The following is a 17,700-nucleotide window of genomic DNA, read 5'->3' as shown; positions in this document are numbered from 1 at the left end:
TGTATTTGTATCAGTCAGGCTTCAATGGCGGAGAGAATGTCACAGGCTGGAAGTCAGACCTCACCCACAAAGACAAGCGGATCTGACATGACGAGCTGTAAAAAATAATTATTTTCCTCCATCGCATTTTCTTGTGGCTTCTGGCAGGGCCTGTGTTTGAACAAGAAAAGCAGACGTCAAAGTTTTTAACGGCCCGCCATTGATTGGCGCATAACTTAGGCCGGTCTGTGTACATGGACGAAAAATACATTCATGGTGTTGGCCAATCGCTGACGAGCGCGCGCTGACGTCAGTGGGGTATTGTAACCACGGCTTCCACCGACACCCCACGGCACAGACAGACTCCATCACACCTCCACCCTGCTTCTCTGGACTCGCACGTGCACCATGGACGTGTGTAGGTGGACTGCTGTCTGTCTGCCGAAGACCAACGCTGTTAGTCTCGGCGAGCCGTAACAAAGAATGTGAATAAACCGGAAGCTATGTCGTCTGATGCCTCGTTTTAGCAGTTAACTGAAAAAAAAAATCGTCAGCCAGCAGTCCAGGGATATTAGTTCGAGATTGCACGACCGACTGTCAGACTTCAGCCACCCGCACACAAACTCACCGAGGCACGTGCACACACACGTGGACAACCCTGACTACAGCTTCACAATCTGAGACTTTACATTCCCTCAGCATGCACAAGCAAAATGAAGAGATGAGGAGGGAATGTATGGCTGCAGTCAAAGAAAAGCGTTTTTCCTCCGATGTGAATCTGAAAAAAATATTGATTTGCATGCAAACCTTATTTTGCAGTCTTGTGCAAAAATTTACCATTTTTGTGATGAATCTTCCTTGCTGGCTCAGCCCTAACTTTACCCCTCGACAATTGTCAAGTTAAATTAGTCTATTTATCAAAGTCGAAATTATGTGGCTGCATTTTTGTGATTTTACAAAAAAATTGTTTTTAGCAGACCTTATATCTCGATTAGCGAGGCACCGCTGTCGGCATGTTTATGAAATAAGACTCAGGTCAAGGAGGACAAAAACAAGACAAAGTGAGGAAAGGACAACTTGAGGAGAGACATGGATCGAGGAAGAAAAAACGAGAGAGGGTGGCAGAAGAAGAATAAGAAGTGCGCAAGTTACATGAGAAAGATGCAAAACAGAAGAAAGTAAATTGAAAAATAAACAATGCAAAGATTTAGTTAAAGGCACGGAAAGAAAGAAAATAGAAATTAAAAAGAACTGAAACAAAGAATGTTGTGACTGAAAAAATTTTATTTAATCTGCATAAATATTAGACAACATTAAAAAGCAGGAATATGAAACATAATTGTTTATTTTTCAGTTGTAATCCCAAAGTGTAACTTTCGAAGATAGTCTTTTCATGTAAAGGTTGTTTATGTTTAAGTCCTCCATAAAATATTGTTTTGTCTTCTCTTCTTACTCGACTGGTTGCTTTGTTGCAGCTTTGTACGTAAACAAACAAAGCAGGAAGGACCAGGCAGAGAAACAAATTATTTAGCAGAAAGCAAAAAGAAATAAATGATTTGGCAAAAAACAATGGATTTAACACAATCCTACAAAAAATAACGATTTGACACAATCCTGACAGAAACAATGAACTTGACACAATGCTACAGAGAGAAAGAATTTTAGAGATTCCTGACAGAAAAAACAGAGGCGACAACGAGACATCATCGATAATCTACAATTTTACATGTGACCAAAAAATCCAGTTTCGGTTTGTCTATTCCACACGGTCCTTGCATGGGGCCTCTAAGGAGGTTGTGATGCTGTAGGTGACAATGGCTTTCCTACACTGACCATCACTGTCACTGTCACTGTCACTGTCACTGTCACTGCCATGTCCACAGCTGGCTTGCTGGTCCTGTTGGCGAAAAGACGTAGACACGACGTGAAGTAGAGAGTTGCCGCTCAGTGAAGAATTTGCACGAACGTCCGTGTCTTGGGATTCTCCGTGACCACGTGACCACCTCACTGGTGACACGTGACGCATGACACGGTCCCCGCGCGCTACGCACGAAGTGTCAGGGCCACGAGCAGTGAGGAAGACAACAACAGCAGGCAGTGACTCGTCCTTTCCGCCCAGTTGATGGAGGAGCCTGGACAAACAAACACCCGTTAGTCACAATAGTGCTGGCGTCATCGTTATTTACATTACGTCATTTTATCTCGCGCGCTCTCGCCCCCAATCCCCCGCTGTTTATTGTTTGTGAGGAGGCCCACTCCCCCGCCCCTCCTTCACCTCCGTGCACGTGGGTCAACTGGAAGGGGAATGGGGACTGGCATTGGTCTGAGTGGTGCCGGGTACCCTGAAGGGGACTATGGCAGCAAGGTAGAGCGCGTGACAGTTGGGTGGAGCGTTGACTACCCCTCGCTATGTCTCATTCCTATGTCCGAAGTCTTCAGTACGTCACGCGCTTAAATGTGACGCCACGCGCACGGAGGTACGCATGTGCAACAGCTAATGAATTTCCGAATGTTGGACTGAAATTCCTAATTATTTTCTCTACAGATATTATAGAAAACAAAAGTAAACTAAAATATTTGTACCTATAGCTGCATTCGATGAAGGTGAAAATAAACACAGACTTAATCAATGTGTCACGCCAGGACTTGTGGGTTTGACCTGACCTATGACCCCGTTAGAAAAATACGTTAGTAGGTTGGAACTACTCGTCTACAGCTCGGTCAAACCCACAGTGAAGGAGCTGAGCGTGTTGTAGGAGAGCGATAAGCACACCAAAGACATACCGTAGATCCTCGAAAACAAAAGTTTGTTGCGGTAGTCAACTGCAGGCCGGACAGTCCGCGTCGCTGTCGTCGCCTTAGCTTCAGGCGAGGAGGCGGAGGCCGCAGTGGATGAGGATGCTGTAGATGACTCGACTGGTGTGGTGGTGCTTGTAGTTGTTTCAGTAGTAGATGTACTTGTTATCATCGCAGTCAGACTGGACGTTGCAACTGTGGTTGGTGTGTTCGTTGTTGTAGTTGGTGGAGTTGTAGTAGTTGACGTTGTGGTTGGCGTGGTAGTAGGTGTAGTAGTTGACGTTGTGGTTGGCGTGGTAGTAGGTGTAGTAGTTGACGTTGTGGTTGGCGTGGTAGTAGGTGTAGTTGTGGTAGTAGAAGTTGTGGTTGGCGTCGTCGTTGTAGTGGTGGCAGATGTGGTCGTGGTTGGTGTGGTTGTAGTGGTTGTAGGTGTAGTGGTTGACGAGTTGTGGCTGTTGTAGTGGTAGTAGGTGTTGTTGTGGTCGTTGAAGTTGTAGTTGTGTGGTCGTTGTAGTGGTTGCGTGATTGTAGAGGTAGTGGGTGTAGTTCTGGTCGTTGAAGTTGTAGTTGGTGTAGTCGTAGATGTAGATGTAGTTGTGGTCGTTGAAGTCGTGGTTGGTGTAGTGGTACTAGGTGTAGTTGTGGTTGTTGTCGTAGTTGTAGGTATAGTTGTCGTCCTTAAAGTCGTGGTTGCTGTGGTTGTCGTAGTTGTAGGTGTAGTTGTGGTCGTTGAAGTTGTAGTTGGTGTGATCGTTGTAGTTGTAGGTGTAGTTGTAGTCGTTGAAGTTGTAGTTGGTCGTTGTAGTTGTAGGTGTAGTTGTAGTCGTTGAAGTTGTAGTTGGTGTGGTCGTTGTAGTTGTAGGTGTAGTTGTAGTCGTTGAAGTTGTAGTTGGTGTGGTCGTTGTAGTTGTAGACGTAGTTGTGGTCCTTGAAGTCGTGGTTGGCGTGGTTGTAGAGGTAGTAGGTGTAGTTCTGGTCGTTGAAGTTGTAGTTGGTGTAGTCGTAGTTGTAGACGTAGTTGTGGTAGTTGAAGTCGTGGTTGGTGTGGTCCTAGGAGTTGTGGATGTGATTGTGGTCGTTGACGTTGTGGATGGCGTTGACGTGCTAGCAGTTGTGGTAGTTCTCGTTGTAGTACTTGTAGTAGTAGACGACAATGTTGTAGTTGGTGCTGTCGTAGTTGTAGTTGCCGGTGTGGGACTACTTCCTGTCACGTTTATGCCTGCAGAGCCTGCGAACACGTCACAACACGGGTACATGGAGACTCACCCTGAGCAGCTCTCGGCTGGCAACGACACCCTCCTTATACACACACCAACAGATGCACGCGCACACTACACACAGCATGTCTACCTGTCTACATGTCTATACAGATATCATATATTAGTATAAATGTGAAAGGATAAAGTAAAAAAGAAACCGAGACTGAGACAGAAGAGAGACAGAGACTCACAGTTAAAGTTCTGGTTGACTTCAATCACCAGGCTGACCACGGTGGTGGCGTGAGGTCATAGGTCGCCAGTGAATAAGTATTTTCACAGATTGGGGCGACAGCTTAGACAGGCAGTCGTCATAAATAGACAGGAGACTGAAACAAAACAGTGTCAGGCATGACCTCTGACCTCCTGAACCTCACAGTCGACCTTGCACACACTTTCAATCTCCTCAAGATTTTCTTAATTCGCTTTTGTGATGGAGGAGAGGGTTAGCGGTTCACTGTGAAGACGGGAACATCTATCATGAAGCCACATGAGACTCATTTTGGACAATTATTATTTTCTGCAAAGACCCTTCACCCCTCCCCCCGTGACAAAAACTCTTTAACTTGGTAAGTCAAGAAATGCTGGTGGCAGGGGCACTCACTCGCAAGGCTCTTGAAGATCCGTCTGGACGAGAGAAGCGTTGCATTGTCGGAACGCCTCCGTGCAGGGGTTGTCTGCCCAACAGAGTGAGAGACAAAATCATGCTGGTCACGTGTCTGACATGACTACCACACGCTGGCAGGTCGTAGTCATCATTACCAAAGGCTGAGGTACTAATTAGCTCGAGCTTCATTACGAACTGCCGAGCTAGACCGCTGACGTAACACTCGGCTAGACTGCTGACGTAACACTCAGCTAGACTGCTGGCGTAATACTCGTTTAGACCGCTGACGTAATACTCGGTTAGACTGCTGACGTAACACTCGGCTAGACTGCTGACGTAACACTCAGCTAGACTGCTGCTATTAAGGTTTTAGCTAAGTGGTTCATCCTACCCACCCAGTGCGGCGAGCAAAGTCTAAACGAAGTGACGTCATTCTTTTACTGACATTCTAGAACTCTCCGATCTCCTCTCGTGTTTACCTAAACATGTCGGGTGTGTTTGAAATGTTTTGTTTACTGTATCTATGTTGTTAAAATGCTATTTAGCTATTTTTAATTTTCGCTAACGCTGCTGCCACCTACCGGCCTCGCAGTAGAAGGGTCTGCCCTGCAGGTCCAGGAAGATCCTCTCCATCTGCCGGTCAAATGACTGTTGCTGCGTGGGGCTGGCGGTGCTTTCGCGTCATTCTGGCAGGCTACCAGTGACGTGTACAACCTGCAAGTGACGTCACAAGCAAAACGTACTTTGATTATGTCACAGTAGGTTAGGACCCTCTGTGATATTAAAGCATGCGGCGCTCACGATGAACAGTCAGATGTAGGAGTAAAACAGTGTGACATGGTCATATGACATGTTTGTGTCAAGAGGTTGTGATTGAGGTGAAATGTGTGAAACATGGCCGACGTGAGGACATAACCCTGCACAGTATAAATACTGTGTGGAGGAAGATAATGAAACCTTAAATCACAAGTCAAGACACGTTTGTCTCACTCATTCAAAGAAGACACAGGTGTGTATTTGCAGGAATCGTTGCATATTGCAATGTTTACTTTGAAGTACTCGAGGATTTTTTTAAAAGAGGGGAATTTTTACCACCACTATTATTTTTTTTTTTTAATTGAGAAAATCTTTGATTCATTATTCTTAATTCTTTTTGGATTTTTATGACAATTACTTGTAGGAAGCGACTTTGTGAACAGTTGGTGGCTGGAGCTGACGGGCCTTCGCCGCTAGTCGCTCTTTATGTCTGGTGACATTTGCACTTGTCATTTGCTGGCAACACTTGCAAGTGCTCTGTGGACTCTGTTACCTGTTGTCCCGGAATCACCGCAAGTTGCAGACAACAGACAATCCTCCATCCTTCCACTGAGAACGATGTGGAGGAAGAGAGTATTTTCGTCACGTGCCTCAGAGACCTACGACTGTTGGTTGTGGTTTTGTTTGTTTTGGTTTTGTTTATTTGTTTTGTTTTGTTTTGTTTTGTTGTTGTGGTGGTTTCTTATTTTGTTTTGTTTTTGGGGTTTTTTGTTTTTGTTTTGTTTTGTTTTGTTTTTTAATTGTTTTTGTTTTACTTATTTTTTGTTTTCTTCATCCTACCATGACATAGGAACTGTCTGACACTATGACCTGATGAACGGTCTCTGACGATCTGACGTGAGGACTAACGGGGACAGTCGGCGGTCGCGCGTGAGTTCTGTCACCAAAGGTCCCTTGCTAGAGGTCCTTATGGCAAACATCGTGAGAGGACAAGTGTCAGTCCTGTCATTCAGACATATTAAGTTGGTTACCTTGTCACTGAGATGTCATGACACTGTCCAGAACTTACCTGCACATCTCATCTCGCGGCAGACCGTTGGTCAGGTTCTTGGTCAGCTCCAGGCACTGAGAGAACTTGAAATTAGCGCTGTCAACATCGAACCTATCACCTGTCAACAATACAGGTCAGAGGTCACTCATTACCATGCTTAGTAAACCACACTGTCAACAATACAGGTCAGAGGTCACTCATTACCATGCTTAGTACACCACACTGTTGCCTGTTAAACCAGAGGTAATTAAGGGTAATGTATTCAGTTTGTAGATGATGATGCCATTGTTCATGTTTTCCTGGATTTCTCGCGGTCTCCACTGATCAGATTTGTGTGTCCACAATGAACACATTTCTGGTCAGTCAGCAGGATCGGTAGTACCAGGGACTTGTACAGATTGTACTTCGTAGTAAGCTGATGTCATGGCTGCCCCAGACCCTGTCCAGCCTGGCCTTTGTCGCTCTCAGTGTTCAATCATGTTTTTCACACTCTGGTCTCAACGAGATCATTGACAACATGTAATGCGGGTATCCTTGATCACATGATCCCAACCCATTTTCCACTCTAACCAGTTTAGTTCACAATAATTTCACGCTTTTAAAACTTAAACAAAATGCCACTTGGAAGGGAAGCGTTGATTACTGCATTATCGTTGATTACCAGATAATGAGACAGCAGTGGAAAATTGACCGACAACCTGGGACAACAAACAAACCAAGCTACTGGCGTGTGTGAGCGGTGCTCACCCCGATTGTTTAAATGTTTTGTTTGTTACGTAAATTACATCGACATTAATTAAGTCAACTTTCTCTCTTTTCTCACACACACACACTTTATATCACTAGGATACGTACGGTCAGCACAAAAGGTCGGGTAGTCGTTGAACCTGAAGGTGGCGCTGCTGACGTAGTCCTGCATGGCGTCCAGTTTGTCCTGCGTGCAGTTTGCAAAGCCAGGCTCCAGCTGCGAGCACTGCTGTAGGTATCCGATGAACCTGCAGCAAAAGTGATACGTCACAGCTGTAACGATCTCATGTTGCTGCTGATGTTGGTGGTACGAGTTTCAGTTCTTGGTACCACAACTGAAGGTGCAAAACAGTAATTACAAAAGCCTCAAGACTCGCTGAAGAAGTTAGTTGATGTTGTAAGTTATTGCACGAAGCTCGTGTACCATAGCTGACATAGCCGTGGCTAGCTGCGTGGTGTATCAGGAATATTGACTGATATTGTAGTGATTATTTGTGTGGTATAGTGCTGATTATTTATACGGAGCAGTACTACACCATGTACATTAGCTGATCAAGTAGTGATGATGGTGATAACAATGATGTAGTATGTAGATGATGCACACCAGTGATGATGATGTAACCATGGTGTAGCCTGTACAACGTATGCTAGTTGACTGATTATTTACATTGTTTACCGTATCCATCAGATACATTTGTATAACCACTTAGTGTTGGGGCAGATGTTGTCGTGGTAGTGGTGGAGGTGACGTGGGGGGGGAGGGTGATGGGGTGGTTATAACGGTCTAGTGACGTCATCAAGGGCAGCTTACGTGCAAGCATCAGCTGCAGTCTCCTGTGTCTGTGCGGCGTACAGGAAGCCGGCACAGAAGTTGATTGTTTGTGAGCAGTTGTCTGTCCTCAGTACAGGTAGCCGGGCATTGCCTGCACTCGTCAACAGTCATCATTAAAAATATAGATAAAACATCATCATTATCATCGTCAAAACACATGTACACACAAGCACGCATGCACACAGCTAAACACATGCACGCACACACTAGCATGTCTACTAGTGGTGGTTATTTACATGGTACAACATTACATTATAGTACAGACAGAGACATATATATATAAACACACACACGTATGATGTTTGTGTCTGTCTGTATGCGCTCTTGTCTACCTGTAGTATGTTAGGATGTAAGCAGTTGTGAAGTTGGGGGTGGAGACTGTGACAGGAAGACAGTTAAGCAGCCTCACGTGACAAGTAGAAAGTGTCACTACACGACACTGACATTGACATTATCAAGAACATGACTTTGATACAGACAAGAACAAGAGCTGTGGCTGACACCCAGCACACATAACCTACCCAGGGTGCAGTTGGGTTTGACTTGACTGGCAGCAAGGTTCGTTATACCCTGGACAATCTGGACAGCCCGGATGACATCACAAGCTGAACTTGGAGAGCCAAGGTAAGAACCGACACAGCCAAGTAATCTGTCACTTGCACTAGATAAAACATCATCATTATCATCGTCAAAAGCAGCAGCAGCAGCGTCGACGACAGTCATCATTATCATCATTCTCGTATTCGGGATCAATGATACTAGGTGCATATTCCTTAGTAAATCTGCGAAATTCTGAGGAGACCGTTACCAACAGAGTACACCTTAAAGATACAAGTGTGTCCCCCACCCCCAGTGGACAGTTTGCAGGTTTTGTCAACAGCTTTTCACAGTAATGGCGGCTAGATGCCGATACCCGGAACTGCAGGAAAATAAAAGAAAGTCGAGAAATGTCAGGAGAAAGCAGCCTGTGCAGTAAAGGACATGACAAATGTGATGGAGGGACAGGTCCTACCTGCAGACCAAGCTGTCATTAGCTCCGGCTCTTTTCAAATCCTCGTCAAAGATGCCGACGCACGAGTCCACAGCGGCGCCGCACGGGTCCTGTCCCGTCACGTGACTCGCCACTGGGGAATACAGAAATATTTCATTTCATTCCACTGACAGTCATCACTGTCATCACTCATAACTGTTTTGGTCAGGGTTACAGATAGTTTGACTGTCCACACAATATTTTCACAGATCATTTGTGGGGAACGTGGAGCTATAACGGATGACGGGGGGTAGGGGAGGGAGGAGCGGTAACCCTACCCCGTGGTAATGGTGTTAAAAAGTTAAATAAAACAAGTTTGAGGTGTATGATGGACTGAGATGAACTGTTACGGGTACGAGTAGGAAGGGGGCTGGTTTAGTGACTACAGCAAACGAGGGCGGTGAATAATGTCATGTTCATAGGTAAGGTCGAAGGTTAAAGACCCCGAACTGTGTATATATATGTTCAGAGCGACTGTTGCCTGGAAACAAATTATCAGGAAAGTACACCCATTAGCTGACTAATTCTGCGTTTTCGTTTCTGTGTTGGTCTGTTTCCATTTTATTGCCATTTGTTTCCCCTTTGCTTCTCGTCCTCGCTCTGGACTCGAGTTTCCTTGCCCGTTGCTTTTTGTTCCTCGTCCAGGACTTTCAACATCCTCATCAACTGTCGTCTTCTCTGTCTCCATAACGATCAAATTACTGTAAAGAGGACAGCAGATGATGAATCGTGTTTTAACTTCTCTGTTATGTTACTCCTCAGACTGTGTCCATTGTTTATTGTCGACAAAAGCAAGAAAACAGTCAGCCAATGGCAGTGGCCAGGATAAGCACGTCACACGCCAGTCTCTGTACGTCACCACAATGTCGGGAACAGCGTGACGTTCAGGCACGTCACTGAGCACAGCCTTGTGGAATGTGACCGTTAGAACAGTGGACGTGTTGCAAGGTACTACAACCACCTTAACATCACCAATGACAACCGTGCAGGCAGGTGAGCCACTCCTAACACAAGCAACGGCCATCTCTGTGCGGGGAACTCAATCCCCCATTACACACAAATACAAACACACTCACCTGTAAATACATACACGCGGGCACGCACGCACAGACGCACAAATAATGCATGCATACACATCCACGCGCGCGCATGTCAAAGATGCTAACACCGTTTACTTGCGGATTAGTTTGTCAGCAGAAAGCGTGTCTGTATTTCGATGAACTTGGGACAGAATGAATATTCCACGATACGAACGTTAAAGCCGCCATGTTTGACAGTTGGGCAGCTAAACCTCCAACTATTTGTCTGCACATACCTCGGAGGTACAGGTGCGAGCTCGTGGACACGGAGCAGAAACAGCGAAGAGGCAGGGAGCGTCAGGAAGACGGAAAATAATAAAAGTGGAGCATGAGCCGTAAAACACTGGGACACAGGGACTGGGGTGAGCTGACCCTTGTGTCACCTGTATTTATTGCAGATTCATGAGCAAATAACAATAATAATAATAGAACAAATGTTGTTTTATAGAGCGTTATTCCTTTCAGCAATGTGCTTTATTCAATAAAAGCCACATTCAAAATCAAATCAAAATCAAATCAAAACAGACTTTATTGTCTGCCCAGGAGGACAGAAATTTGTCTTTGCTCACATACCCATACAGACATTTAACAAACAGTTAGGAGTAAAAGTGAGGAGTAAAATAGTGTTGATTGCACCAGTCCATCAAGGCAGTGTATGTTTATCCTAACAACAAATCTTGGGTGACCAAGGGCCTAAAAGCACTGCTGAACAAAAAGAAACATTTGTTCATCACGGGCAGAAGCCCACGACAGAAGATTAGTACATAGAGAGAACCATGATGCTATCCGTTGGGTGGCAGAGGCTCTACGAGCATACTAGTTAGTCCGCTTTCAGTAGTTTGCCGGTGGACCAACGAGTGTCGACGAGATTGAAACAGAGGTCGAGTTAGCTCTCGCCATAAACCCGATGTGTCAGAATGCGGCTCGTGGTTACATCTTGAGCTCGCTGGAGGGACCTGCCAGACGTCGAGTGTTGATGCTTCCGCATGACGCAAGAGATACGCCGAGAAAGATCTTGGGTGTCCTAGTGGAGGCGTACGGCGAACAAAAATGTCGACATCAGTGCTACAGCAACGTGATGAGGTGGTCGACGAATACGCCGCGAAGCTCCAGAATTTAAGCAGGCGAGGTAGAAGGCGGCGCAGAGCGTCGAAGTGGCGGCGATTGACACCATCTCGGAGGACTGCAGCCCGACCGGTCAGGGAAAGTGACTGAATTCCATCCCCCAAAATATTTCACCTTAGTTCCCTCATTAGTCTGTGTCACTACTAACATGTTGTCCTGAGAGATATGGTGAGGGGTACATCGTGTGCACTGACAGGTACATGTTGTACAATTAGAGGTATGTTAAGAGGTACACTCTTCAGTCTATTCGCCATTTACATGGGAGTTAACTAGATGAGTTTGAACTAACGCGCTCGCCGTTTGTGCAAAAAAATAATAAATAAATTTTAAATAAAAAATTTAAGAAATACTAACCTGACAGAGATATACAAGTATTTTGTCCTTACAATAACTGTCTTGCATCTCGCTGCCTCTAGTTTGTAGGTTCTTACTATTTGAGGCGCTTGCGACCTCCTACGATGTCAGGTGACCCACCAGCGCGAGGACCTGACGAGCTCCAGGAAGAAGCAGACGTCTGCTTGTCCTTGTCGGTCAGTCGGTCTCTTGCTGTCTTCTCACTGACAGTCTGTCTTATGTTTTAGTGTTCACCCTACACTAGTATCTACTTTAAGGGTCACTAGTGTCCAGCTAAGGATGAAAACTTTCTCAAACCGGACTCGAAAGGTTAAGGCAGATCGTCATCGTCATTTTATTTTTTTTATTATTGTTATTTTTTTATTATTATTTTTATTTTTATTATTTTTATTTTTTTTATTATTATTATTATTATTATTTCCCACACCTCTCTCACCCACTGCATCACAATTTCCAAATGCTACCCTCTGGCTGTAGACGGAAACAGGTGGCCGCCAAGAAGAGTGCTTTTGCTAAGTCCTTCATCCTAGTTGTATTATCACTCTTGAACAGAACTAACAAATGTACCCTCTCTGTGTGTGTGTCCGTGCGCGCGCGCGCCTCTAATAATAATTGCGAGGAGGGGAGGGTTTAAATGTGAGAGTGTGTGCAGTAATTGTGTGGGATGTAAACGCATGTTGTTTATTTATTATTTATGAGAGCTCCCAACAAAGGACAATTTCTGTCTCGGTTGTAAATGAAAGCAGACAATAAATATGTATTTTATTTTAATAATAATATAAAAAGGTGTGATTTATAAAGAACATAATCACGCTCACGATGGAGCATGCTCTCAGCGCTGAAGACAAGTCGGAGACGGAGAAACAACTATGAAGACAAGTCATGAAAGACAAACAAAGAAGATACAAAGAGGAACCGAAGAACAAACAATAAGGATAAAGAGTGTCATAAATCTGAAGAAGACGAGCAGATGGATAATCAATTGACTCAAAATCACAATTATTGACAACTTTGTTAATTGGTGTCAGGAATAATGTTCGTGGAGCTGATGTGATTTGTAGTCCACGTTTAAAGAATTCAATGGTGGGTAGATGGCGGGATGGAAGAGACCATATACCCCTATACCCCATATACCCCTATATCTACAATATAGTTGTAGGTCCAATACACGTCAGCGAGAGAGAAACTCCACACTGTCTACACTTGTCTAATCTCCATATCACATTCGTCTAAACAGCGGAATAAATTCAGATTTTTAAGCTAGCTTATCTGTTAAATAGCCAGAAGCAATCTTTTCTTTTGCCACGAAGAATATTTTTGTTACAAGTACAAGTGTTGTCGCACACAACAGTTTAGCAAACACTTCAACAACTCACCCAAAAGGACAAGTCCCAGAAAAGTCCAGAAGGAATCCGGCGCCATGTTGATATAGTTCAGACGATGGTTACACACTGACTCCCTGTCTCACGCCTGGCTGGATGATGGGAGGACAAGTCAAATGCAGATCACAGCCAGGAAGAGCCTGGGGCCAGAGGTGTGGAACGTGAAGGGAGGGATACACACACCTTGGGGAGGCGTGGGAAGCTATCAGCGGGGGAGGGGAGCAATAATTGATAATGTCTTCACGTTCTCCATCCTCCCGATGCTATCAGTGTCTCATGGGATTAAAGTCCCACACGGGTAGAGTGAGGATGGTCCTCACAGGGGCCTACACTGTCATGGTGGACAGGGTCTTCTGCTTGGTCTGGCTGTGCATCATTTTATGAAAAATTCTTATAATAAACATTCATAAAGTGATCTTTAATAAAAGAAAAATTGTTATGTGATATAATGATAAAATAATGTGGAAGGAAAATAAAAATAACAGATGAAAATAGTCAAAGAGATATAAATGCATCAAGTGTAGACGCACAAACAAATACGAGAAGTCACAGATTGCAAAGATGCATTGAAAATATCTAATATATATATATGTGTGTGTGAAAGGGTCTGTAAAAGATATATATATACGATTTTTATTTCTGTAGACGAAACTATGCGCACGGCTGCATGTCATCCCTCCCGATGATACCCGAGGGCAAAGATTTTATACTTAGTAGTAATCTTTGCACCGAATGGCGTGGCCAGTGCTCGTGGCAGTCAGATGGAGGAAGACAACAGAAATAATACGACGAACCTAACGGTCCTTACAGCTACACGTCACTAGACGTCACTGGTCTCAACAAATAAAACAACAATAACGAGAAGCACAACAAATGTGAGGCAAAGTCTGAGGCGACAGCTCCATGGTCACCCGGGGTCATGTCCCTGTGTCACGGCCTGTTGACACCGCCAGGGGGAGCTGTGGAGCCGACTGGCTGTACTAGTCTACTACAGTTGTGGTGTGTCCCCAAGGTTTTGCAGGGACACAGGTTAGTGTGAGATCAGCTGAGGTCTGGCTTACAGGAGGTGAGGGGTCCTGCTATGATGTTCATGACAATGGAATGTGTTGGAAGAAGTCAGACAGCGGGATGCAGCTTCGAGGCGATGCATTCAAATGTGATGCTTTCCACTGTGTGTGAAATGTTTCCAGTGTCTGTGTGATGCTGTCTACAGCGTGTAATGATGTCCACAGTGTCTGTATGTGTCTATGCTCTTAACGGATCATGACCCTTGTTGGGTTTGACTGTGTAATCACCGACAAGGCAGAGCTCGCGACATCTGGTGTCTCGTGTTACCACCACTCGCTCCTGTCCGTGACTGCTGCACTAGGCGCACCGCCCGAGTCTGTGCCTCGTGTACAGGACAGAGCTGCGCTCTAGAAGTCTCTCAGTAAACAAGAGATTATCTACGGTGTATAGGGCTGAATGGCTCATCATCACTTACTTGTAATGTATTTTTATATATAAACAAGATGTCTATCTAATAGTTATGGTTGTCCGCATGAGGTTACATTATTGACATGATGGATTTCATGTGTCCGTATTTGCTGATAAAACATTTGTTTCTCCTAGTCTACTGAAGTATGAAATGAACACTTTTCGGAGAAGACAGCTAGAGAGAAAGATTCTACCAAATACCTACACACGGATGACCTAAAGAGTGTACACATCCGCAAACAACCGACATCCATCATCCGATGATAACATCTCCAAATGTTTATTTTCTCTCGCAGCAATTTGTACAAAGAGGTGAATAGTTAAAGAACTTGACTACAAACCCACCAGTCAGTTTTGTTTTTCTGATCTTCAGTCTCCATACTTCAGCCCGAGGCTGACTACCGAGTGTTGTGGCTGCTGATGGTCGCTGGGAGACTTCCGTCACCGCCGGTCGCGATGGTGTCAACGGCAAGTCCAAGCGAAATGTCAGCAAACAATGGGCGGTGTTTTGTGGGGAGAGTAAGGATTATTGTTATAAAGATAATATAATTTAAAAGAGTCAAACCGATACCGACGAATGTTTACCACTGTCTGCTGGTCTCAGTGCTTTCCTCGCCTCTCTTACTGAAGAGCACTGGACCAGACATAAGCGGGTCTTTACTACCAAAATGTAAACCTTTATTTGTCACCGCAGGATGAACAGTTTTAACAGTCTTTAGAGAGTTGATGGGCATCAGAAATATAACAGAGTCGGAGAGTTGTAACAGAGTTACACTTTACTACAGCTGTAACAGAGTTACGGTGTGTCGGAGCTGCAAGAAGTAGACACCGACCTGGTTCTAAAAATTAAAGAAAATTTTCTTATGAGTTTATGTTTAAGGCAGAAAATATGTCGTTTGTTAAATAAGCAGAAGAAGCCAATAAAATGTATTACCTTTGAAATAAAGACATAAAAAGTTTTTAACGCAATAGCGTGTGTTTGTTGATGTGATCGTCACGAACGACATGGTTGGACGATATTGAAAAAGTCTTGTACAGGCGTGAAAATTTAATAGAATACATAGTACACCTATCACCGTTGTTGTTGTTGTTGTTGTTGTTGTTGTTGTTGTTGTTGTTGTTGTTGTTGTAGGAATTAGAACACCTATCACCTATATTATTATTATTGTGGGAGGAGGAGGTGGGTCTGTGCTGAAGGTGAGAAGAGATTTGACAAGAAAGGGTACTCACTGCAGCTTCTCTGCCTTTTGACGAGGGCTGGGGGTGCGACACAACATTCATGCCACCTGTCTGTGGAGTCACATACTCACTTCGTCTCCTACCCATGCAGCCACCCTGTGATCTACTCATTCATCTACCAATGCTCACGTCACAAGCACGTGACATAGCAACGGGACAAAAAAAAACAAAAAACAAGCGCTGTTTGCAGACTCTGGTTTGGAATGTTTATTGAGCGGGATGTCACTGACACTGGAATCAGATCGGCTTGGAATATTTAGCGAGATGCTTTTGACACAGAACACTCTTCACCTACCTTGTCCAGCAGATGGCGCTAGTGATTGCAGCAGTCAGCCCTTAGTCAACACGGTAATACTTTAGGCAGGCGGCGCTGTTTGCACGCACCCTACTCACACCCAGCGGAGGGAGGGGCGGAGGAAACAATGGAAACCCACTCGTGCCTGACTCCCTACTGCGCCATGGACACCTTGTCATACGACTGCAGTCTGGCCGACCTTAGTGTACTGAGACTTCTTTTGATGAAATCTGAGAAGACCGATGTAAAGGTGCCACGACTTTCTGCCTTAATGTTTGAGAACTTGTTAGTCTTTACCAGCCAGCGACAGCACAGGAATAGGAGACTAGAGGTAGCTTTGAGTCTGTGCACGTGTGTGTTGTCAACAGGGAGAACGTGAGGTGTGTGTGTGTGCGAACGTGAGGTGCGTGTGTGTGTGTGTGTGCGAAAGTGAGATGCACGTGTGACCATCTCTGGACACCGCAGCGCCAACTGTACTGATGACTCGTTGCTGTTCAGCTGCTGCTTCTTAACAGTCGCCGAGCGAAACAAGTGGTCTTGAGCTACAAACAGCCAGCATGTAGTTAGAAGAAAATGTATATTTCCTAATCATCTTTGCCACATCGAAGTGGGAGACCGATGCAAATCGTCCTCTTTTTTTTTTTTTTTTTTTTTTGGTGCGGGGGAGACTGTCTCTGTAGACTGCGGCAGGTACAGTCCATCCTAAAGTGAGATGAGTGAACGTGTAGCTGCTGAACCAAGTACGATAACTATCATTTCTGTTCATTTAATCAACACTTTTCTCTGGTCAGTACACTCTATCAAGACATCTATCACCTCGAATGTTCGTGTAACATTACAGGGAATAAGGTGTATATCAAGCTCTGTGACAGCCTGGCCATCTGTGAAGGGTCCAGCAGTCAGCAGTCAGCAGTAAGTCAGCAGTCAGCAGTAAGTCAGCCACTACTCATATCAAGATGTCTGTCTAGCATGGCTGACTTACAACTTCTACTTGCATCTACACCTCAGACACCTCGGACCTCTATTTTCAGGCGCGGTGCTGGACAATTCAGCAAAACGTTAACCTGTCTGGAGACATGACGTACAGCCGGCGGCAGCCATGACTGCCACTTCCGGTGTCGCGACAAGAGGAATAACTCGCAACAAGGGAAACAAACGGAAGCGACGAAGGGAGGATGGATGAGAGTTGGGAGGGTTCGAGGGAAGCTATAGCCGACAAACGGTACTCGAAGAAAGGCTCAGAAATAATTCATCCGCTTGCCGCACGTGGTTGATTCCGTTGTTGCCGGGAAACAGTTGAAGCAAACGTTTTCAATACGTGTTTACCGACAACACTCTCTACCTTTCTGTTCCCTCCGCTGGAAGTCGGTGTCATTTTGTTATGTATGTCTCCGCCACAAACAAGCACATGACCTTTGACTCCATCTATTAGTCACTTACTTCAGTCAGTAGTTTACTCACTAAGGCCGTGGCGGTATCAAAGATAGTACATCTGCTCATTAAAAGGGATCAACAAAAAGTAGTATATCAATAAATATACAAATACATATATATAAATTAAATACACTTCTGAGGACCATGGATGGCCTTTTAAACTTGTTTCTGTCTGCGTTGTGTATTTTACATTATAAAAAGGTTTATATATATATTAGCATCTAGTTGCACAAAGCATTTTGTCTTTGCTGTGAATTTGTCA

The 17,700-nt window shown here is 44.7% G+C and overlaps 2 protein-coding genes across 2 annotated transcripts; both read right to left on the bottom strand.

The window, feature by feature from the left end:
• Positions 1–1,245: 1,245 nt before the first annotated feature.
• Positions 1,246–4,031, bottom strand: LOC112561693 (salivary glue protein Sgs-3-like). The gene is given in 3 exon segments (XM_025234310.1): positions 1,246–2,111; positions 2,764–3,592; positions 3,594–4,031. Coding segments are annotated over 3 exon segments (1,356 nt in total). The 3' UTR covers positions 1,246–2,022.
• On the bottom strand, positions 3,866–13,338 carry LOC112563170. The gene is made up of 10 exons (XM_025236942.1): positions 12,989–13,338; positions 9,037–9,148; positions 8,546–8,685; positions 8,004–8,115; positions 7,301–7,440; positions 6,464–6,563; positions 5,220–5,352; positions 4,636–4,708; positions 4,226–4,360; positions 3,866–4,003 (listed from the first exon to the last, which is right to left on the bottom strand). Exons 1-9 carry the CDS (start codon positions 13,032–13,034, stop codon positions 4,308–4,310), a joined length of 909 nt encoding a protein of 302 aa, XP_025092727.1. The 5' UTR covers positions 13,035–13,338; the 3' UTR covers positions 3,866–4,003; positions 4,226–4,307.
• Between the last annotated feature and the right edge of the window lie 4,362 nt (positions 13,339–17,700).

Source organism: Pomacea canaliculata, linkage group LG4, assembly GCF_003073045.1.
Source record: "Pomacea canaliculata isolate SZHN2017 linkage group LG4, ASM307304v1, whole genome shotgun sequence".
Taxonomy (NCBI): Eukaryota; Metazoa; Mollusca; class Gastropoda; order Architaenioglossa; family Ampullariidae; genus Pomacea; species Pomacea canaliculata.
Note: the sequence above shows the minus strand (reverse complement) of the source record. Positions and strands in the feature narration are given on the sequence as shown.

Excerpts from the sequence above, each read along its gene's own strand:
- LOC112563170 (XM_025236942.1), bottom strand. The coding sequence starts at position 13,034 with ATGGCGCCGGATTCCTTCTGGACTTTTCTGGGACTTGTCCTTTTGG. Across the intron at positions 5,353-6,463 it reads CCGCGAGATGAGATGTGCAG|GTTGTACACGTCACTGGTAG; the intron begins GTAAGTTCTGGA and ends CGTCACTTGCAG. Across the intron at positions 4,361-4,635 it reads GATCTTCAAGAGCCTTGCGA|TCTCCTGTCTATTTATGACG; the intron begins GTGAGTGCCCCT and ends GTTTTGTTTCAG.